This window comes from Phyllobates terribilis, unplaced genomic scaffold, assembly GCF_046119375.1.
Source record: "Phyllobates terribilis strain yellow unplaced genomic scaffold, ASM4611937v1 Scaffold_11__3_contigs__length_659146591, whole genome shotgun sequence".
Taxonomy (NCBI): domain Eukaryota; kingdom Metazoa; phylum Chordata; class Amphibia; order Anura; family Dendrobatidae; genus Phyllobates; species Phyllobates terribilis.
Genome location: NW_027362771.1, coordinates 433,078,526 through 433,103,040, shown reverse-complemented (window position 1 = coordinate 433,103,040; position 24,515 = coordinate 433,078,526). Strand labels below are relative to the sequence as shown.

Genomic DNA, 24,515 nt, shown 5'->3' with positions numbered 1-24,515 from the left:
AGCATGGGTGCTGTGAGGCACCAGGCCACCCGCCCTGCTGGTGCATTGTCGCTGCGTCGGTGGTTGGCGCACGGCTCCGCTCCCGTTCAGGCAGGAAATGTTAGGACCCACTATGAGGTTTGCCGTGATGTGGCAGTGGGCTTCATACAGTCTGATCAGAATGTTAAATTAAGAACCTCATGTTCAGTTATATATATTTTTGCCGAGAGGCATTAGATCAAATGTATGATTTTTTGGAGGTGCAGTCCATGCTCCTTTTTTTGCATAAACTATGTAATATATATTATCAGATAAATATGTTTCTTTCTGCAATTTTGAGATACTTCTCCACTCCCCTTCATCTTAAATTCATTATTCATTCCGAAAAAAATGCTAAAATCTGTCAAGCTCAAGAGAAAATGGACTGACAGCTCACTAAGGTGTTAGATTATAGATGCCTTATAGATGCCAGGAGAACAGCAATCCCTTATGTTTGTGTGTGCTCTGTGTATGGGAGACAGCATAGTAGCAAGTCTCCACCCACTAGCTCTGAGGCAACTGAAAATTAGAGCTATAGCCAGCAGACAATATAAATTTACACAATTCCATATACATGGTAGAAATAGTGTTTCTGCTAATGTACACACTTAACAGTGTATTCTGTATAGTCATCTTAAATGAAAATGCATTTTAAAACAATTTATTTTCCAATGTCATTGATAACTTACTTAAAATGCAGTTTAATCAGATGTTTATTTAAGTCCAAAGGTGCATTTTATGGCAGCTGCCTCAATTGAGTTGAAAAATTCCAACATGTCATCTCAAAATATAATTTGCACATAATTTTAAAATGATTTATCTTATGTAAATGACCAGCTTGGGAGATTTCATTCACGGGATGCAAATCTTTTGTTTTTGCGTTAGCAACTTTTCAACATCATTACCCAACATCAACCAAAAAAAAAAGTCGAACACAACAAATCAACTGATATCTGTCTTCATTCAGCATCTCTCATGGCATAAAAAGAGCTGGTGCTTATCAGAAAATGGTCTAAATTGGTCTTTTCAAACCTCAGATAGCTCTAGTGTTTTGCCAGGTTTAGGCTATGTTCACATCATGTTTTTGCTACATGTCAGTGTGGGCTTCCGTCCGAAACCCTGAAAAACATGATTCAGGTGTATTTGCCGACGGGACCTTTGACTCTAATGAAGCAGATGGAGTCACTTTGTGCTCTGTCTAACTTCTTTTTCCAAGGTGTCCGACCTTTTTAAGGTAGGCACAAAAACATTGTCGACTCTGCTTTTGTGCCAGGGTTTCCAACCATGCAGAAATTCTTGGGACAGTTCATAAAAATAGGGCACCTTTTACCCCTGTTCCCTGTCCGGAAAAATAAAATGATGTGTCCGTGACTTTTTCAAAAAATGGAAAAAACTTTCGAGTCCGGCACATCGCTGATCGGGTTGACAGATTACTGGGAGGGGCTGGTGAGGACCCAGCAGTCATGGTGCACATTGGCACAAATGACAAAGTTAGAGGAACGTGGAAGGTCTTTAAAGATGATTTCAGGGAATTAGGCTGCAAGCTTAACCCCTTAAGGACCCTGGGATTTTCCGTTTTTGCATTTTCGTTTTTTGCTCCCCTTGTTCCCAGAGCCATAGCGTTTTTATTTTTTGGTCAATATGGCCGTGTGAGGGCTTATTTTTTGCAGGACGAGTTGTACTTTTGAACGACATTACTGGTTTTACCATATAATGTACGGGAAAACAGGAAAAAAATTCCAAGGGCAGTAAAATTGCAAAAAAAGTGCAATGCCACAGATATTTTTTTACATTTTTTTACCACGTTCACTGAATGATAAAACTGACCTGCCATTCTTATTCTCCAGGTCATTACGAGTTCGTAGATACCAAACATGTATAGGTTCTTTTTTATTTAAGAGGTGGAAAAAAATCCAAAGTTTGCTAAAAAAAATAATAAAAAAAAAATGGCGCCATTTTCCAAGACCCGTAGCGTCTCCATTTTTCGAGATCTGGGGCCAGGTGAGGGCTTATTTTTTGCTCGCTGAGCTGAAGTTTTTATTGATACCATTTTGGGGTAGATTCGATGTTTTGATCGCCCGTTATTGCATTTTATTGCAATGCTGCAGTGACCAAAAAACGTAATTCTGAAGTTTAGAATTTTTTTCTCGTTACGCCGTTTACTGATCGGATTAAATCATTTTTTATATTGCTAGATTGGGTGATTCTGAACACAGCGATACCAAATATGTGTATGTGGGTTCTTTTTTTATTATTTTATTTTGAATGGGGCGAAAGGGGGGTGATTTAAACTTTTATATTTTTTTTATTGTTTTTTAATATTTTTAAAAACATTTTTTTACACTCTTTGCTTGCTTCTATAGTCTGCATAGGAGACTAGAAGCAGCAACTGTCCGATCGCCTCTGCTACATAGAGGTGATGAACAGATCACCTCTATGTAGCAGAAATGCTCCTGTGCTATGAGTGCCGACCACTAGGTGGCGGTCATAGCGATCAGTACATGACAACCACTGGAGTCTGCTGCAGACCCAGGGTTGTCATGCCCACCCATTAGTGACCCGCGATCACAAGACGGGGTCACCGATAGGCGGGGTAAGTGACGCGCTTCCGGAGTGGCAAAGTTAACTGCCGCTGTCAGAGATTGATAGCGGCATTTAACATGCTAACAGCCGCGGGTGGATCGCGATTCCACCCGCGGATGTTGCGGGCACATGTCAGCTATATAAATCAACTGACATGTGCCCGATTCAGTGTGGGCTCAGCGCCGGAGCCCACGCTGAACAGGGGGTGACAGCCTGATGCGTACTATTACGCCCCAAGCTGTAAAGGGGTTAAAGCAAGGACCTCCAAGGTGGTATTTTCTGAAATACTGCCTGTACCACGTGCCATGCCAGAGAGGCAACGTGAGATTAGAGAGATAAAAAAGTGGCTCAGGAATTGGTTTAGGAAGGAGGGGTTTGGGCTCCTGGAGAACTGGGCTGACTTCTCAGTTGGCTACAGGTTCTACGCTATGGACAAGCTGCACTTCAATGGGGAGGGTGCAGCTGTGCTGGGGGAGAAAATGGCTAGAAGGTTGAAGGAGTGTTTAAACTAGGGAGGATTTGGGGGGAGGGTATTCATTTTATAGGTGGGGAAGATAGTGCAGATAGTGACCTGGGCACAAATAAAGAAATTGGGGATGGGGTTAGAACAGTCAATATAGTAAGAAGGAATAGAGGTACAGAGAGACACATAAAATGCATGTACACTAATGCCAGAAGCCTCACATGACATGGTGGGGATATCTGAGACATGGCTGGACGAGAGCCATGACTGGGCAGTTAATTTACAGGGCTATAGTCTGTTCAGAAATGACCGTACAAATAAGCGAGGGGGGGTGTGTGTTTATATGTAAAATCATCCTTAAAACCTATCTTGCATGAGAATATATGTGAATCTAATGAAAATGTAGAGTCCCTGTGGGTGGAGATAAGGGGAGGGGGAAAAAATAATAAATTACTGATAGGGGTTTGTTATAAGTCTCCAAAAATAATGGAAGCAGCGGAGAATATCCTCATAAAGAAAATAGATAAAGTAGCGACTCAAGGAGAAGTCATTATTATGGGGGACTTCAACTACCCGGAAATACATTGGGGAACAGAAACCTGTAGTTCAAGCAAAGGTAATAGGTTTTTGACAACTATGAGAGACAATTACCTTTCACAACTGGTTCAGGACCCATCTAGAAGGGGGGCACTGCTATACCTAATATTAACCAATAGGCCAGACCGCATATCAAATATACGAGTTGGGGGTCACTTGGGTAATAGTGATCACAAAATAATAAGTTTTCATGTATCCTTTAATAAAATGTGTAGTAGAGGGGTTACAAGGACACTAAACTTCAAGAAGGCAAATTTCCAACGGTTGAGAGATGATCTTAGTGCAATAAACTGGGATGATATTCTGAGACATAAAACTACACAAAGCAAATGGGAGACATTTATTAGCATCCTGAATAGGACCTGTGCACAATATACACTACCGTTCAAAAGTTTGGGGTCATTTAGAAATTTCATTATTTTTGAAAGAGAAGCACATTTTTTTTCAATGAAGCTACCATTAAATGAATCAGAAATACACTCTATACATTGTTAATGTGGTAAATGACTATTCTAGCTGCAAACGTCTTGTTTTTATTGCAATATCTACATAGGTGTATAGAGGCCCATTTTCAACAACCACCACTCCAGTGTTTTAATGGTACATTGTGTTTGCTAACTGTGTAAGAAGGCTAATGGATGTTTAGAAAACCCTAGAAAACCCTTGCACAAGTATGTTAGCCCAGCTGAAAATGGTTTGGCTGATTTGAGAAGCTATAAAATTGACCTTCCTTTGAGCTAATTGAGAATCTGGAGCATTACATTTGTATGTTCTATGAAACTCTCAAAATGGCCAGAAAAAGAGAACTTTCATGTGAAACTTGACAGTCTATTCTTGTTCTTAGAAATGAAGGCTATTCCATGCGAGAAATTGCCAAGAAACTGAAGATTTCCTACAACGGTGTGTACTACTCCCTTCAGAGGAGAGCACAGACAGGCTTTAACCAGAGTAGAAAGAGAAGTGGGAGGCCCCGCTGCACAACTGAGCAACAAGACAAGTACATTAGAGTCTCTAGTTTGAGAAATCGACGCCTCACAGCTCCTCAACTGGCAGCTTCATTAAATAGTACACGCAAAACGCCAGTGTCAACATCTACAGTGAAGAGGCGACTCCGGGATGCTGGCCTTCAGGGCAAAGTGGCAAAGAAAAAGCCATATTTGAGACTGGCTAATAAAAGGAAAAGATTAACATGGACAAAAGAACACAGACATCGGACAGAGGAAGATTGGAAAAAAGTTTTATGGACAGACGAATCAAAGTTTGAGGTGTTTGGATCACACAGAAGAACATTTGTGAGACACAGAACAACTGAAAAGATGCTGGAAGAGTGCCTGATGCCATCTGTCAAGCATGGTGGAGGTAATGCGATGGTCTGGGGTTGCTTTGGTGCTGGTAAAGTGGGAGATTTGTACAAGGTAAATGTGATTTTGAATAAGGAAGGCTATCACTCCATTTTGCAACGCCATGCCATACCCTGTGGACAGTGCTTGATTGGAGCCAATTTCATCCTACAACAGGACAATGACTCAAAGCACACCTCCAAATTATGCATGGACTATTTAGGGAAGAAGCAGGCAGGTGGTATTCTATCTGTAATGGAGTGGCCAGCGCAGTCACCAGATCTCAACCTCATTGAGCTGTTGTGGGAGCAGCTTGACCGTATGGTACGCAAAAAGTGCCCATCAAGCCAATCCAACTTGTGGGAGGGGCTTCATGAAGCATGGGGTGAAATTTCTCAAGATTACCTCAGCAAATTAACAGCTAGAATGCCAAAGGTCGGCAATGCTGGAATTGTTGCAAAGGGAGCAGTCTGTGACGAAAGCAAAGTTTGAAGGAGAAAATTATTCTTTTAAATAAAAATCATTATTTCTAACCTTGTCAATGTCTGGACTATATTTTCTATTCATTTTGCAACTCATTTGATAAATAAAAGTATGAGTTTTCATGGAAAACACAAAATTATCTGGGTGACCCCAAACTTTTGAAAGGTAGTGTATACCCTATGGGCATAAACATGCTAGAAATAGGAGGAAACCACTATGGCTAAATAAAGCTGTACGGGGCGTGATAAGTGACAAAAAGAAAGCATTTAGAGAACTAAAGCAAGTAGGTAGTGATGAGGCATTAAATAAATACAGAAAATCAAATAAATTCTGTAAAAACCAAATCAAGGCAGCAAAGATTGAGACAGAGAGAATCATTGCCACAAAAAGTAAAAATAATCCCAAAATATTCTTTAACTACATAAATAGTAAGAAACTAAAAAATGATGGTGTTGGCCCCCTTAAAAATAGTCTGGGTGAAATGGTGGATGAGGATGAGGAAAAAGCCAATATGCTGAATGATTTTTCAACAGTATTTACACAAGAAAATCGCATGACAGAAAACATGATCAGTGATAACAAAAATTCTCCATTAAATGTCACTTGCTTAACCCAGCAAGATGTACGGCGGCATCTAATAATCACTAAAGTTGACAAATCCCCAGGCCCGGATGGGATACACCCGCGAGTACTGCAGGAATTAAGTAACGCCATAGATAGACCATTATTTTTAATCTTTAAAGATTCCATAATAACAGGGTCTGTACCACACGACAGGCGTATAGCAAATGTGGTGCCGATATTCATAAAAGGGGACAAAAACTGAACTTGGAAATTATAGACCAGTAAGCTTAACCTCTACTGTGGGTAAAATCCTGGAGGGTTTCCTAAGAGATGCTATACGAGAGTATCTGAGGAGGAATAACCTCATGACCCAATACCAACATGGGTTTACGAGGGACCGTTCATGTCAAACTAATATGATCAGCTTTTATGAAGAGGTAAGTTCCGGACTGGACCAAGGAAAAGCAGTGGATGTTGTGTATATGGACTTTTCAAAAGCTTTTGATACGGTTCCATACAAAAGGTTGATACATAAAATGAGAACAATGGGGATAGGGGAAAATATATGCATGTGGGTTAAGAACTGGCTCAGTGATAGGAAACAAAGGGTGTTTATTAATGGAACACACTCAGACTGGGTCACAGTTAACAGTGGGGTACCACAGGGGTCAGTATTGGGCCTCCTACTTCTTAACATATTTATTAATGACTTTGTAGGGGGCATACAGAGTAATATTTCAATATTTGCAGATGACACTAAACTCTGCAGGGTAATCAATACAGAGGAGGACAATTTTATATTACAGGAGGATCTATGTAAACTAGAAGCTTGGGCTGATACATGGCAAATGAGCTTTAATGGGGATAAATGTAAGGTAATGCACTTGGGCAGAGGAAATAAAATGTATAATTATATGCTTAATTGTAAAACACTGGGCAAAACTGTAACTGGAAAAGACCTGGGTGTATTGGTGGATGACAAGGTCACATTTGGTGGCCAGTGTCAGGCAGCTGCAGCAGAGGCAAATAAAATAATGGGATGCATTAAAAGAGGCTCATGAGGAGAACATAATTTTACCTCTATACAAGTCACTAGTGCGACCACACTTAGAATACTGTGTACAGTTCTGGTCTCCGGTGTATAAGAAAGACATAGCTGAACTAGAGCTGGTGCAGAGAAGGTTATTAGAGGACTGGGGGGTCTGCAATACCGGGGGACAAGGGGTCATTTTCTACGTTTGGAGGAAAGAAGGTTTAATCATAATCACAGACGCAGATTCTTTACTGTAAGAGCAGTGAGACTATGGAACTCTCTGCTGCATGATGTTGTAATGAGTGATTTACTACTAAAATTTAAGAAGGGCATGGATACCTTTCTTGAAAAGTATAATATTACAGGTTATATATACTAGATTCCTTGATAGGGCGTTGATCCAGGGAACTAGTCTGATTGCCGTATGTGGAGTCAGGAAGGAATTTTTTTTCCCCAATGTGGAGCTTAGTGTTAGCCACATGTTTTTTTTTTGCCTTCCTCTGGATCAACATGTTAGGCTATGGGTTGAACTAGATGGACTTAGTCTTCCTTCAACTTTAAAAACTGTTACTATGTTAGATTTTCATGACTGTGCTTATCACCATTTTACAGTTCAAAGTGAATGCAGTTAATGTCTTCATATAGAATTTATGGTCTGTAGACATTTATCACTTATAGTGTTAATGATTTATTATTTATGATGATTTATTGTGGTCATCTAATATGCTGTTAAAAAAAAGTTGTCTATCCATGTCTTTTTTGAGAAGCTGTCCAGAAAAAAAAAAAATCAAGTTGGCAACCCTGTCTCAAAAAGGTGGACACTGCCAAAAAGAAGGTCAGGAATAGAGATGAGCGTTGTTCTACTCGAACTGTTCGCCAATCTCAAATTCGAGCTGTTTTGGGCGGTGTTCGAGCCGTTCGGCGAACACGAACAATTTGAGAAAAATTCGACTGTTCGAGGTTATGTTCGATAACTGTTCGTGCACCAAAATCATAACTGGATTTTTTCTCAGTAATGATGAAAATTAATGTTAATACGCAGTTTGAGTGTACAGCGGGGTGGGGGGAGGGGCAGGGGATGGATCTCTGCAGGAACAATGAAGATCTCCATTTTTTTTTTCTCTTTCCCGTATTTACAGTGGGGAGGTGCAATCTGTCAGCCTATCAGCAGCGCACACACGGAGCAAAGTGCTTTTTTTCACACAAGCAAGGGCATGTGTCATTGGCAGTGTATGTCACATGTCCTTGCCCTATAAGACCAAGCCATTTTCCCCGTCGCCACCATTTTCTCACTGCTGCAGCTGCGTGTTAGACGGCACCGCTGTTGCTGTGTGCGCTATACCTTGTTAATTTCAAGCCAATTTTCGCACAAATCTACAGATAGCTTGGGAGTAGGGAATAGTTGTGATTGCAGTCCTTTTAAGGACTAGGTTACAGCATTTCCTACGACTTTTATCAGGCAGGTCTGTGCTCTTAAATAGATAGATTGTGGGAGTAAAGAATAATTGTAATTGGAGTCCTTTTCAGGACTAGGTTACATCAGTTCCTATCAGTTTTTGCCAGGCAGGTCTGTGCCAGTGCTGTGCAAGTTTTTTTCACAGCATTTGGCTGAATCTAGCAAAGCTAATCCTTTTTGGCCTATTGCAGAGTGTGTTAGTCAGTGGAGTAGCCTATCTGTGTTGCAAGATATACCACCTGTGTATAGAATACCAATTTTTTTACTGCACCTAGTGAAGTAAAATCTTTTGGGCATAGCATCATTCTATTAGTCCATCTATACTGACCTCCATCAGGTTGCAAATTGAATATAATTTTTTTCTGCATCTAGCTCTGAAAAAATATTGGGCTTCTAGCTGTGTGTGGGACTTCTTGTATTAGTCCATCTATACTGACCTCCATCAGGTTGCAAACTGCATATATTTTTTTCTTCATCTACCTCTGAAAAAATATTGGGCTTCTAGCTGTGTGTGGGACTTGTTCTATTAATCCATCTATACAGACCTCCATCAGGTTGCAAACTGAATATATTTTTTTCTGCATCTACCTCTGAAAAAATATTGGGCTTCTAGCTGTGTGTGGGACTTGTTGTATTAGTCCATCTATACTGACCTCCATCAGGTTGCAAACTGAATATATTTTTTTCTGCATCTACCTCTGAAAAAATATTGGGCTTCTAGCTGTGTGTGGGACTTGTTGTATTAGTCCATCTATACAGACCTCCATCAGGTTGCAAACTGAATATATTTTTTTCTGCATCTACCTCTGAAAAAATATTGGGCTTCTAGCTGTGTGTGGGACTTGTTGTATTAGTCCATCTATACTGACCTCCATCAGGTTGCAAACTGAATATATTTTTTTCTGCATCTACCTCTGAAAAAATATTGGGCTTCTAGCTGTGTGTGGGACTTGTTCTATTAATCCATCTATACAGACCTCCATCAGGTTGCAAACTGAATATATTTTTTTCTGCATCTACCTCTGAAAAAATATTGGGCTTCTAGCTGTGTGTGGGACTTGTTGTATTAGTCCATCTATACTGACCTCCATCAGGTTGCAAACGGAATATATTTTTTTCTGCATCTACCTCTGAAAAAATATTGGGCTTCTAGCTGTGTGTGGGACTTGTTCTATTAATCCATCTATACAGACCTCCATCAGGTTGCAAACTGAATATATTTTTTTCTGCATCTACCTCTGAAAAAATATTGGGCTTCTAGCTGTGTGTGGGACTTGTTCTATTAATCCATCTATACAGACCTCCATCAGGTTGCAAACTGAATATATTTTTTTCTGCATCTACCTCTGAAAAAATATTGGGCTTCTAGCTGTGTGTGGGACTTGTTGTATTAGTCCATCTATACTGACCTCCATCAGGTTGCAAACTGAATATATTTTTTTCTGCATCTACCTCTGAAAAAATATTGGGCTTCTAGCTGTGTGTGGGACTTGTTGTATTAGTCCATCTATACTGACCTCCATCAGGTTGCAAACTGAATATATTTTTTTCTGCATCTACCTCTGAAAAAATATTGGGCTTCTAGCTGTGTGTGGGACTTGTTGTATTAGTCCATCTATACAGACCTCCATCAGGTTGCAAACTGAATATATTTTTTTCTGCATCTACCTCTGAAAAAATATTGGGCTTCTAGCTGTGTGTGGGACTTGTTGTATTAGTCCATCTATACTGACCTCCATCAGGTTGCAAACTGAATATATTTTTTTCTGAATCTACCTCTGAAAAAATATTGGGCTTCTAGCTGTGTGTGGGACTTGTTCTATTAATCCATCTATACAGACCTCCATCAGGTTGCAAACTGAATATATTTTTTTCTGCATCTACCTCTGAAAAAATATTTGGCCTTCTAGCAGTGTGTGGGACTTTCTCTATTAGTCCATCTATACTGACCTCCATCAGGTTGCAAATTAAAAATAATTTTTATCTGCATCTAGCTCTGAAAAAATATTTGGCCTTCTAGCAGTGTGTGGGACTTTCTCTATTAGTCCATCTATACTGACCTCCATCAGGTTGCAAATTGAATATAATTTTTTTCTGCATCTAACCCAGCCAATAGTTTTGGCCTAATACCACAGTTTGGCCACTCAGCTCTGCTCGGTTCCCATCCATTGTTTTTTTGTGCAAACAACTCCAGAGTTGTTAATTAGTTAACCACCAAAATGAGTGGAAAAAGGCCTGCTGCTGGTGGAAAGGGGAATAGGCGTGTTGGGAAGGGGAAAAAAGGTTGTGTCCGTGGGGTAGGTGTTAAAGCAACAGTAACATCTGCAGAAGAAAGACCATCTTCCAGCCAAACTAAAATGTCTACTTCTTTTAGCGGACAATGTGATAAGATCCCTTTCTTACGGCCACGCCAATCGCTACAAATTCCAGATGAGGCACAAAAACAGCAGGTGCTTCAACGGATATCAAGTGCTCCTTTAAGTGGGCTCTCCTCCACATCAACTTCAACAAAACAAATACTCCAGTCCTCAAAGGTGTCACCCCAATCGCACTTGCTTCCTCACAGCTCCCAAATCTCCAGCTGCCCGTCTGAGTATGAGGTAGAACAGATGGTTGAGTCTGCAGAGCTGTTTACTCATACTATAGCCTGGGAATCAGAGGTCGACTCCAGCGCTTCTGTGAATCCAGACGAGGAAATGATCTGCACTGATGCCCAGAATCTTTATGAGTCGGATCCAGGACCAGACGCAGAAGGTTCTGACCATAATGTAGACCCTCATTCCCAAACTGTAACTCCTGTTGGTGGAGACAATGAGGAAGACGATGATAAGACTCAAATACCTGATTGGAGCGACAACTTTAGTTTTTTGTCAGGGCAGGAACAGGTTGGCTCTGAGGACGACGGGTGTGATAACGCACAGGGTGATGATGATGAGGTTGGAGATCCCACTTACTGTCAACCCACAGTCAGCCAAGAGATGAGGTCAGCAGAGGAGGTGGAGGAAGATGCTAGTGACGACGAGGTCAGGTTGCGCCTTCCTGGACAGAGACGTAGTACTGGAAGCACGTCAACAACTGCATCCTCAAACACAACTCTGCCTCTCACCACAAGTCGTGGTGGCTCTTCAGGTCGCATGGGTGCTAAGCCTTGCATAGCCTGGGCATTTTTTCAGATCGATAAAGATGACCCAACTCGTGTTATCTGTAACATTTGTCAGCAAAAGCTAAGTAGAGGCCAAAAAATACATAGTTTGAGTACTTCATGCATGAACCGGCACATGGACATGAAGCATAAGTTGCAGTGGGAAGCTCAGTGTGCTACAATGCGGCCTAGCCGGCCGGGCCAACCACCGTCTGCCATATCTTGTGCATCCGCGGCCTCTTCATCCTCTGTGACTGGGGGGACAGCAGTCACACCTGTTTTGGTGCGCAGACCTGCCACCTCTTTACCCGCAACAGCCAGCGTGATTGGCAGGTCATCATTTTCTTTGGAGGTGGTAACACCAGCTGGTGTTGAGCGCTGTCCGACATCGATAGCACCACCTTTGGATCAAGGCAACCTAACATGTCCGCCTGCATCTTCCTCACAGACCGGCAGCTTGCCGGGGACACCCTTATCAACCCCGTCTAAGCACAATAGCCAGCCCTCGGTCCCTCAGATGTGGACAAGTAAAAGACCATTTCCTCCTAGCCATGAGAAAGCTAAGAGGTTGAATTTCACCATCTGCAAGCTCTTGGCTACAGAAATGCTGCCTTTCCGCCTGGTGGACACAGAGGATTTTCGAGACCTTATGTCCGTCGCAGTGCCCCAGTACCAGATGCCCAGTCGGCACTACTTCTCAAAGAAAGGTGTGCCTGCGCTCCACCAGCATGTCGCACACAACATCACCGCTTCTTTGAGAAACTCTGTGTGTGACAGGGTGCATTTCACCACAGACACTTGGACGAGTAGGCATGGACAGGGGCGTTACATGTCGCTGACTGGGCACTGGGTAACTATGGTGACAGCAGGACAAGGGGCTGCTGTCCAAGTCTTGCCGCTCCCACGAGTTGTGCGTCAATCCTCTTTATCTCAAAGTTCCTCCACTGCTTCTGCCTCCTCAACCTCCTCTCGGTCTTCCACCTGCACCCAAAGCCTGTCTGGTCATGCCACAAGCTTTCTAACTGCGCAGAAGGGATCCTGCACACCTCCTTACTATGCTGGCAGTAGGGCTCAACGTCATCAGGCGGTTTTTACATTGAAATGTCTGGGAAATGTGAGTCACACAGCTGAGGAGTTGTGGTCAGCTCTGGAGAACCAATTTCATGAATGGTTGTCTCCACTGGACCTGAAACCAGGGAAGGCCGTGTGCGACAATGCTGCAAACCTGGGTGCGGCCCTTCGCCGGGGCAATGTCACACACGTGCCTTGTATGGCTCACGTGTTGAACCTGGTTGTCCAGCAATTTTTAGCCCACTATCCCAGACTAGATGGCCTTCTGCAGAGGGCACGGTCGCTGTGTGCTCACTTCCGCCGTTCGCATCCCGCAGCTCAGCGACTTACATCTCTACAGAAGTCGTTGGGCCTGCCACTTCACCGGCTAAAATGCGATGTGCCTACCCGGTGGAATTCAACTCTGCACATGTTGCAGCGACTGTGGCAGCACCGACAAGCCCTGGTGCAATACGTTCTGACGTATAGCCTGGGCCAACGAGATCCAGAGGTGGGGCAAATCACGCTGGAGGGGTGGTCTCAGATCAGGGACCTATGCACCCTTCTGCACAGTTTTGAAATGGCGACGAAGATGTTTAGTGCTGACGATGCCATTATCAGCATGACTATTCCGGTGATTTACATGCTGGAGCACATGTTAAACAGAATTCGGAGTCAGGTGGTGGCACAAGAGGAGGTGGAGGAAGTAGAGGAGGAGGAGTTGTATGCGGAAGGGCTAACATCTGCAAGGTCCAGACGGTCGGCAGCACCAAGGCGGCAGGCATGTGAGGGTGGGGGAGATGGTTTTACCAGGGCGCATGGTAGCAGCCAAACTAGTGAGGAAGGTGCAGGAGCCCAGGAAGAAGTGGAGGACGAACTGATGGAAGACTCATCAGATGAGGGAGACCTTGATCACATTTCTGTTGTGCGAGGTTGGGGGGAGAGGACAGAGGAAGGAAGCATGATTGTTACCTCGCCACCAACACAACAGGGACTTGGTGCTCCTGGATGCGCAACACACATGAGTGCCTTCTTGCTGCACTACCTGCAACATGACCCTCGAATTGTGAGAATTAGAAATAATCCTGACTACTGGGTTGCCACACTGTTAGATCCCCGGTACAAAAGTAAATTTGCAGAAATTATTCCTGCCATAGAAAGGGATGCACGCATGCAGGAGTATCAGCAGAGACTGTTGCAGAATCTTACATGTGCTTTTCCACAAAATACCAGTGGTGCACGTAGTGAATCTCACAGTTCCAACTTGCCAACCGTGGGACCGTCAAGTGTTCAGCACTCAAACCATAACAGAACCACAGTATCTGCTGGTAACATCAATTTTGCGGAATCATTTCACCACTTTTTTAGCCCATCCTTTGCAAGGCCACAGGAGACAAGAAGTCTGACACATAGTCAACGCCTAGAGACGATGGTACAGGAGTATCTCCAAGTAAACATTGAAGCCATGACTGTGTCACTGGACCCTTGCTCTTTTTGGGCTTCCAATCTGGATAAATGGCCGGAGCTAGCCACTTACGCCTTGGAGATCTTGTCATGCCCCGCAGCCAGCGTTCTGTCTGAACGTGTGTTCAGCGCTGCTGGTGGTGTGCTGACAGATAAGCGCACGCGGCTCTCCACTGATAATGTAGACAAACTCACGTTCATAAAGATGAACAAATCATGGATCCGAAACGACTTTTCTACCCCTGTGTCATCCTGGGGAGAGTAAAAGCTTGATGATTGGTTAAAATCACCCTACCAACCGTTTTAAGCTTTCAAATTACTAATCATGTTTATCTGTATCTTGGCTGGAAAATAATTTGGGCTTTGTAGCAGTGTGCAGCACTGATCCTATTAGGCCATCTATACTAAAGCTTCACCAGATTTAAAATTAATAATAATTTTTAGCTGCATCTAGCCCGGAAAATAATTTTGGGGCTCCGAGAAGCGCAAGACACATAAGTGCCTTCTTGCTGCACTACCTGCAGCATGACCCTCATATTGTCAGAATTCGAAGTAATCATGACTACTGGGTTGCCACACTCTTAGATCCCCCAAACTTTTCGATCAACCTTTTCATTTTAATAAAGACCAAAAAAATGGTCATTTTTGAAATTATAAGCATTAGCAGGTTGTTAGAAACTGAAATCAAACAGTTTTCAACTCAAAACTTTATTCTAGGTGATGTTACATTTTCACATAGGACCCCTTGTTCGAAAGGAGCTTCTGAACTCTCTCGTCCATTGAATTTGTCAGGTTTTGGATGGTTTCTGCTTCAATTGTTTTGCATGAGGACAGAATACCCTCCCAGAGCTGTTGCTTAGATGTGAACTGCCTCCCGCCATCATAGACACTCCTTTTAATGATGCTCCAAAGGTTCTGAATGGGGTAGAGGTCAGGGGAGCATGGGGGTCACACCATAAGTTTGTCCCCTTTTATGCCCATATCAGCCAGAGATGCAGATGTTTTATGTGCAGCATGAGATGGTGCATTATCATGCAGAAAAATGATCTTGCTGTGAAATACACGGTTCTTCTTCTTGAACCATGCCAGGAAGTGCTGTTTGAGAAAATCCACATACATTATGGAGTTCATCTTTAGCGCCTTCAGGGATCCTAAAGGGGCCGACAATCTCTCTCCCCATGATTCCAGCCCACAACATTACTCCACCTCCTCCTTGTTGGCGCTGTAGCCGTGTTTGCGTGGGGTGTCCATCAACCAGCCATCCTCCACTCCATCCATCTGGACCATCGAGCGCTGCACGGCACTCATCCGTGAACAAAACAGTTTTGAAATCAGTCTTCATGTAATGTTTGGCCCACTGGAGCCGTTTCTGCTTGTGTGAAGTGGATAGAGGAGGTCGACAGGATGGCGTATGCACAGCTGCAAACCTCTGAAGGACCCTGCATCTTGTTGTTCGGGGGACGTTGGAGGCACAAGCAGCTTCAAAAACTTGTCTGCTGCTATGACAAGGCTTTTTTGCCGCTGCGCTTTCAACCTGACGTAATTGCCTGTAGGAAAGAGTCCTCAATTTGCCCTTATCAGCACGCACACGTGTGTACTGTGAATCAGCTACATACTTCTTGATTGCCAAGACACTTCATACTGATCATCGCACAATGTTGATTGTAGTCATGCCTTGACCTAAACACTCCACAATTTGTTGCTTCTCAGCAGCCGACACATCCTTTTTCTTTCCCATTTTGGCAGAAAATGTAGGCTGCTTAATAATGTGAGACAGCCTTCTTAAGTAGTCTTGCCTTTCATTGGACACACCTGCCAAACTAATTAGCACAGGTGTCTGCAATTGCTTACAGTGATATAAAGAGCCCTGACACACATCACCATCAATGAGTTTAACTGACAAACAAACAAATTCTTCCCTTATCACTCCTAAACACTTTTTGCATAATAATTTGGAACACAGTGTACATGTGCTTTTTCACAAAACACCAGTGGTTCACGTAGTGAATCTTACAGTTCTAACTTGCCAACCGTGGTCTGTATGGAGTTGTTCAATAAAGGGCCCAAAATTAAGATAACATAGATGGGAGAGGTCTCTATGAATAGGAATTCCTAAGTATTTGATACCCTGTGAGGGCCAGGCAAAGGGAAAGTTGGACTGGATGGAATCCTATATGGATTTGGGGAGGGAGACATCGAGGGCCTCAGACTTCGCTGCATTGATTTTAAAATTTGACCATGTAACAAAGTGATCTATTTCAGCCATAACAGCAGGGATGGATATATGTGATTGAGTGATATATACTAGGACATCATCAGCAAATAGAGAGCACTTGTACTCGGTGCCTCCCACCTCAATCCACCTAATATTGGCGTTATGGCGAATTGATGAGAGCAGGTGCTCCGTCACTAGGATGTATAAGAGAGGGGACAGAGAACATCCCTGCCTTGTCCCATTGGTGATTGTGACCAATGGGACCCTTTTTGGTGGATGCTGGTGGTTGTAGTCTCCGTGGCGGCAACCCGGTTCCGTGACTCAGGGCGGTCAAACCAGTGGCGGAACTATTTATGTGGTTTTGATGTTTAAATGTCCGACTACGCCACCCGTGGATTGCGGTCAGAGTGAACCGCCGCTCCAGGGCAGACCGCTGAGGCTGGTGTTGTGGGTGCAGCAGAGCGTAGCATAACTCCCCACGGGAGGAGTATAGCCTCAGGGCAGTGTATGCGGAGGATGGGGGTGATGGTGCAGGGCAGCAGCAGTAATGACACGGAGTCAGTGATGCAGTCCAGGGCCTTTACTCACAGTTCTTATTATCCAGACCACGTCTGCAGGTAACGGCTGCCCACGTCGTACTGTGCTCACCAGGTGAGGGGCTCAGACAACTCCCAGATAACTTTGGAGTGCTTCACAGGACCCCCTTTGTGTGTCCTTTGTCTGGCCTTTCTTACCAACCCTTCTGTCCGGCTGCCTCGGGCCTCCTCTTGGTAAACTTGGCGCCAGTTTCCCTGACCCTATGTGGTGCCTTCCTAGCGGGTGTAGCGAGGGGCTGCGCCACATAAAATGTCACAGCCTCCTGTTTCTAGCTGAGGGTCGTTTCCTGCCTCCACTAGTTTCGGGGACCGGTCTCCCCCTTTGGCCTGACCCCTCCACGCAGGTGGATTCGGGCGTGCGGTGGCGACTCGCCCGTCCGCACCCCTGAGATCCCTTCGTTCCTCGTTCCTGGAGCCTTCTCCGCTCTTCTTCCTTCCTTCTCCCTCTTCCAGGCCTGGGCCTCTGTTACTAGGCCCGCCTCCGGAGCAGAGCTCATGCAGAGCCCCTGCTCCCTGCCACTTCTGCTCAGACTTCTCTGCACTGAACTAAGATGGTGCCCACCTTTTATACTCCCTTCTCAATGCACCCAGGAACTGCTTCCTCCCTGCTCCTGCACTACAGGGTTCCCCTTCCTCAGTGTTCCCTCCCCCCACTCCAGCCAGGGACAGGGACTGTCGTGCCCATCTCAGGGGCATATTGGTCGCCCTGCCCCACGGCAATGTGGTGTAATGCATGCAGGTGTCGGGTCCTGATCCACACTACATCCTTACCTGAGAGTGAGATATCACACCTCTGGGTGAGGTGCAATACCTCTGTAGCAACCGTGCCCTCAGGGTGCTACAGTTCCATTTACCTTCAGCCTAGGTGACGTATTGCGATACAGGGCCGTGATTTTGGCTATAAAAGGGTCCCCTAGACCCCTACCCCAAGCTTTTTAAGAGAATCATATATGGCGTGCCAGGAGACTCTATGGAATGCTTTCTCAGCATCCAACGAGAGTATCTAATTACAAATTTTTAACTGCATCTAGCCCAGGAAATACTTTGTGCCTAGTAGCAGGGTCTGCTAGTCAGCGGATTATCCCGGCTGTTAAGCAAGCTACACCACCTGTAGTTTGGACACTTCATTTTTTCAAAGGAAATGCTTCGGGACCACGGGATACTCAGTGAAGAGCATCAGGAGGCACCCCAAGGCATAGGGGCTGGGACTGGCAGTAGGATGCCTTGCGGTGGACAGCCGAGCTCGATCCTTATAAAAGCTTTTTAACTGCAGCAGCTTTAGTGGACGCTACTGGAGCTGGAATTACGCGGCTGCTGGCATGAGACTTGCCCTCCAATAGATCCTTGTAAATGGATTTAAAGTGTATTTATTCAAATTAGAGAGACAATTTAAATTAAAAAGCTTAGAGCTGCCTCCACCACAGGGGGGCTCGCTCGACCCACCAGCGGACAGGCACCAGTATTGGGAGAGGGGGGCTGGCCGTCAGGGTTCACCGCGGCTCTGGCACAAACCCGGCGACACGGAGGTGGCACGGGCAGGAGCGGACTGAACGTGTCGGCTTCTCACTTTTTGGATTTTAGAAGGGCATGACATGCCTATATCTGTGTCTCCCCCTCCTTTTACTCCTCCACCTCTTTTCTTTTCGCATGACTATATGTACTTGTCACTTTTCCATGTGTTAGTTGTGTCTTCTGAGCAGTTTGTCAGCTTTTGGACACCTTTGAAGGTGTTTTCTATGTGTTTCTATGTGTTTTTGTTTGCCTGCCATTGGTTTTAACGGTGTTCGAAGGTGTTCGACGAACAGTTCGACGAACAGTTCGGCGAACACACGGGTGTTCGACGAACCGAACCGAACTCGAACACTACGGGGGTGGCTCAACACTAGTCAGGAACAGCACAAAGTTTATTAAAGTCAATTCCCCCATCAGCGGATACACCTGAATCCCATTTTTCAGGGCATCAGACAGAAGCTCCAACAGAGCCACTGACATGTGGCAAAGATGTGATGTGAAACTGGCCTTACCAATATCCATTGCCAATTTTTGTGCGTTCACACATGTACAAAAATAGTGTCCTAATATTGCATTAGTTCCTCTAGCACGCTGCCAAAAAATATTATCTACAAGCCATAGGTTCTTGTTCCCCTTTTTTTTTGTGTCTGGCTAATCAGTAACTTGCCTGGTAGGAGGCATAAATGTTATGTGACAGTCGCTAGTGGAAACATTCGTCATGTCTGTCTGATGCTGTTTTCCAGTAGTAGCAATGTTCTTTTGTACAGGCCCAGACCTGACAGCCTTTTCGAGCGTATCAAGCACAGGTGAAAAATGAATCAATATTAATGTGTCCACTGATTGTAATTTGATATACAATCTCAGCAGCTAATGACTCTACATGCTGTTACTGTGTCAGATCAATGAGCAGCGCTTGGATATGTCCGTTAGACGAGAGCAATTGAACGAAATTAATGGTTATGGAGCTCAGAAAGGAATAACTTGCCTGGAACACTGCTTTGTAGCTGTAGCAGAAAATGTAATTACATTCTATACAGTAAGAAAGACACAGATCAGTGTCCTTACCTGGCCTCTGATAGAAACTTGTCCTTTAAGTCCGGGGGTAAGGTTTCTCTGCAAGTTTTAACCGCAACTGGTGTGTTGTCAGCACCAAGACGTCCACTGAAAACCTCACCAAAGTTACCCTGTATGAGAAATTACATTCAGAAATGAAAGACTTTCGTATATGGCTCCCTCCCCAAACATATGTGGTTTGCTGCAACATTTTAAAAAGGATCCGAAAAGGTCTTCTTACATATCTTTTCTAGGAAATACTTATATTCTCCTAAAAATTGTGATCCTCTTTTATTCCTCTTAGAAAATGTATTAATAAATTGCCAACTGGCTGATACCATAATATGTGTTAATTGATTTGCCCCTATTTATTATGATACTATCCAATCAGAACAGACAGTGTCACGCTGTATAGGGACATACCCTACTGACTAGGAGAATTGTCATGCCCAGTTGTCAATTTGTTCAAATATTTCTTGGAGGAATAACAGAGGAACAGAGCAGTGCCTTGATAAATTTACAAATTAGATCGTTGAAGGTAATAAAGGAACTATAATCAATTTTAAATAGCTAATGCCTTGCTTCACAATTGACTACAAAATTAATGCAAGCTCTAGAAAAAAATCAACATAATATGTTATTTATTTCTACAATCACATTATATTTCACAATGCACAGTATCAGCATATCTGTAGTTACTATATAGACCAAGTACAACCTAAGTTTTCTTTTTTGTATCTTTGTGTCTTTTTTCATCTACTTCTGCCCCTCTGTGCATCCAGCTTCACAGAGCTGAATGAACAGTCCTTTTCTTATCTGCTAAAAGTACAATTCCCAGCAGCACCTTGCTTCCCGTCAGTGCCGCTCCATCTGCTTTCCTGGGTGCTTACTGAGTTACCACACTTTTTCTACTGCAGTAATCAAGAGAAGTGGGACAGCGATCATCATTTTCGTCCATATTATAGATATGATACTAATACATATTTGTAATATGAATGTTATAAATGCCATACGAACACACACAGCTCTGCTACAGCCATAGTACACACACAACTCTGTTACAATCACAATACAATCCAGAGATTATTTTAATGAAATTACGAGTTTGAATCAAGTAATGACTTGACAGTTTGCTTTCATAATCACACGCAGCTCTGCAAGGAGATCAGAACTAACACAGTACAGCAGAGTTGAGTTGAACCTTGTCTCATTACAATCCCATTTGCAGTTGTCCTCTCATAGTACTGTCAGCTCTGTTGTACTGCCCTTCTCCCCATACTGGCTGCCTGTGCGATGGAAGCTGAAGCACTGTAAGAGGATACTTGTCGATGCAAATGTTCACTTCTGCTGTACTGTGTTAGCTCTGCTGTACTGTGTTACTTGTGATCACACCGCAGTGCTGTGTGTATGAGAGAAAAGTGTCAGTCATTACATGTCTCACACTGGTAATGCCCCCTTTCATGTAAAACAATCCCTGGAGTAAGATTCTCAGGGAGATCAGTGTCCGTCCAAGGGATCTAAACAGTTCATTTACACAGACGAATAATATGTATTTCTCTAGAATAAGAAATTGGATTGCAGACATCAAAGTATCATGTTATTCAGCTTCCTATAACCTATGTGCCCATATAGACAGCTCAGGAGGGTTACTCCTACTGACAGATTCCCTTTAAAGAGTATCATAATAACATGACATAACATGTATCAACAAAATGGCTGAAATTTTTGAAAAATACTTTGTTGGTTATTTTTTAGCTATTTCACAATCTAAACGAAAAACTCTGAAGTCTTGCAGTATTCACTATGACTGCTGCGCCCAATAATAGGCTTACACTTCCTTTTCTGCAAACTTCACTTCTCAGTAGCAATCTACATTATTTATCATCACAGAAATGATTACGATGAAATGTACCACTAGTATATAGACAACACATGATCCACCATTCCCTATACGCACAGGTCACAGGTAATCTCATCCCCATTGCTTCCCAATCAAAAAGCACACAAAATATTCCTATAGAAGTCAATGTCTCGACGTATCAAATAGTGTGAAAAGGAAGAAGTAAAATGAAGTAGTTGCCTTGGCAACCAACCAAATTTCATATCTTATTCATTTAGAGGCCAATCATTTTTTTGCCTTTAGGAAATGGAAAAAAAAAACATGATTGGTTGCCTTGGGAAACTACTACACTTTTCCTTTGCACCAGTTTTGATGCATCTCTATCCTAATAAGTCATTTCCAAAAATAAAGTTCTTACATGCACGGGGCATAGTGTGCTCCGATTCTCTCGGATGAGGAGAAAAAAAAATTCTCCATCTTATCCACTTTGTCAGTCTGTGAAAATCGGACTGCACTTGGCTGTCATCCGAGTGCAGGCAGATGTTTCCCACGCACTCAACTTGCATGCGATCCAAATATTGGACCAAACTTTTTCCTTAAACAGTATCTGTCTAAGAGCGCATGGTGAATTGGGGGTGGGGAGAGCAAATGGTGAATTGGGAGATGGGAGTGGGGAGAGCACATGATGAATTGGGAGTGGGGGGATGGGGAGAGCAAATAGGGGTGGGGGAGAGTAAATGAAAATGAATACAGGGTGGGGGTGGGGAGAGCACGGACATGACATAATGAATTGGGCCAGAGGGTGCATGTACTGTAAATATAATGAATCGGGGGAGCAGGAGGTACGGAGTAGGGGGCGTTGATGATCCAGGAGTGTGACTGGTAATAAATTGGAGGAAAGAGTACAGGTTCTAATTCATTTATATATTTATTAGGTGGGGAAAGTGGCTATTTACAGTTAGTGGGGGCACTGTGGTGGATTACAATTTATATTTGGAATGGTGGGTTGCATAATGACTAATTATATATTAATGGTGGGTGCACATCTGTATTCAGCTGTGTAATGTAGTAGTTGGGGAATGTGCTCTATAACTGTGTGTTATTTTATGCAGAGATAAGTCCTGGCTGGAAGAAGTGATGGAGGTCTGTGCTGGATTTAGGAGAAAAGCAAAGATGAAGGACTTCACTTAGAGATGTCACTAGTGAGTCAGTGTATTACATGTACACTGACACTATACACTATATACTATGTACAGGGCTCCTGTGTATGATGTCACTGGTGATCACTGTATTACCTGTACACTATATACAGAGCTCTTGTGTATAATGTCACTGGTGATCACTGTATTACCTGTACACTATATACAGAGCTACTGTGTATAATGTCACTGGTGATCACTGTATTACCTGTACACTGACACTATATACAGAGCTCCTGCGTATAATGTCACTGGTGATCACTGTATTACCTATACACTGACACTACATACAGAGCTCCTGTGTATAATGTCACTGGTGATCACTATATTACCTGTACACTTACATTATACACTGTATACCATGTACAGAGCTCCCGTGTATAATGTAACTTATGGTAATATTAGTATTGTGTTTGTTTTTTTTATTAATCATCAGTGTTGTAGTATTCGGTGACAATGTGGTGGTAATATGTGGTCTTGTCATGGTGTGGTGGTTTTTGTCCCTTCTATGTGGTATTGGCAGAAAGCTGGTAATCAATAGTGGGGGTGTGGCTACACAGAGCAGCAGGACTACATGGCAGGAAACAACTAGTTCACTAGTGAAAATCTCCTGCTGATAAAACACTATAGAATTTTGTATTTATTACTCTGATGTAGTAAACTTATTTACAGTGGGGAAAATAAGTATTTGATACACTGCTGATTTTGCAAGTTTTTCCACCTACAAAGAAGGGACAGGTCTATAATTTTTATCGTATGTACACTTCACCTGTGAGAGACAGAATCTAAAAATAAAAACCAGAAAATCACATTGTATGATTTTTAAATAATTAAATTGCATTTTATTGCATGAAATAAGTATTTGATCACCTACCAACCAGCAAGAATTCTGGCTCTCACAGACCTGTTAGTTTTTCTTTAAGAAGCCCTCCTACTCTGCACTCATTACCTGTATTAATTTCAACTGTTTGAACTCGTTACCTATATAAAAGACACCTGTCCACACAATCAATCACACTCCAACCTCTCCACCATGGCCAAAAAGAAAGAGCTGTCTAAGGATACCAGGGACAAAATTGTAGACCTGCACAAGGCTGGGATGGGCTACAGGACAATAGGCAAGCAGATTGGTGAGAAGGCAACAAGTGTTGGCGTAATTATTAGAAAATGGAAGAAACACAAGATGACTGTCAATCTTCCTCAGTCAAGGGGTCCATGCAAGGTCTCACCTCGTGGGGTAAGGATGATTCTGAGAAGGGTCAGATATCAGCCCACAACTACATGGGAGGACCTGGTCAATGACCTGAAGAGAGCTGGGACCAGTCTCAAACATTACCGTTAGTAACACACTACGCCGTTATGGATTAAAATCCTGCCGGGAACTCAAGGTCCCCCTGCTCACGCCAGCACATGTCCTGGCCCATTTGAAGTTCACTAATGACCATCTGAATGATCCAGTGGAGGCATGGGAGAAGGTCATGTGGTCAGATGAAACCAAAATAGAACTTTTTGGTATCAGCTCCGAAATCTGAAAGATCTGGAGAAGATCTGTATGGAGGAGTGGGCCAAAATCCCAGCTACAGTGTGTGCAAACTTGGTGAAGAACTACAGGAAATGTCTGACCTCTGTAATTCCAAACAAAGGTTTCTGTACCAAATATTAAGTTCTGTTTTTCTATTGTATGAAATACTTATTTCATGCAATAAAATGCAAATTAATTGTGTAAAAATCATACAAGGTGATTTTTTTGGTTTTTATTTTTAGATTCTGTCTCTCACAGTTGAAGTGTACATACGATAAAAATTACAGACCTCGCCATTCTTTGTAGGTGGGAAAACTTGCAAAATCGGAGGTATCAAATATTATTTTCCCTCTGTATGTGCATCTACGGATGCCGATTGCATACA

At 43.1% G+C, this 24,515-nt stretch overlaps 1 protein-coding gene across 1 annotated transcript in view; it reads right to left on the bottom strand.

Annotated features, from left to right (window-relative positions):
* FES (FES proto-oncogene, tyrosine kinase) overlaps nt 1-24,515 on the bottom strand; it is a 177,638-nt gene that overhangs the window by 39,296 nt on the left and 113,827 nt on the right. Inside the window, exon 14 of the mRNA XM_073653191.1 lies at nt 19,582-19,700. Within this exon, the coding sequence (XP_073509292.1) occupies nt 19,582-19,700 (119 nt within the window). The remainder of the gene's footprint in view (nt 1-19,581; nt 19,701-24,515) is intronic.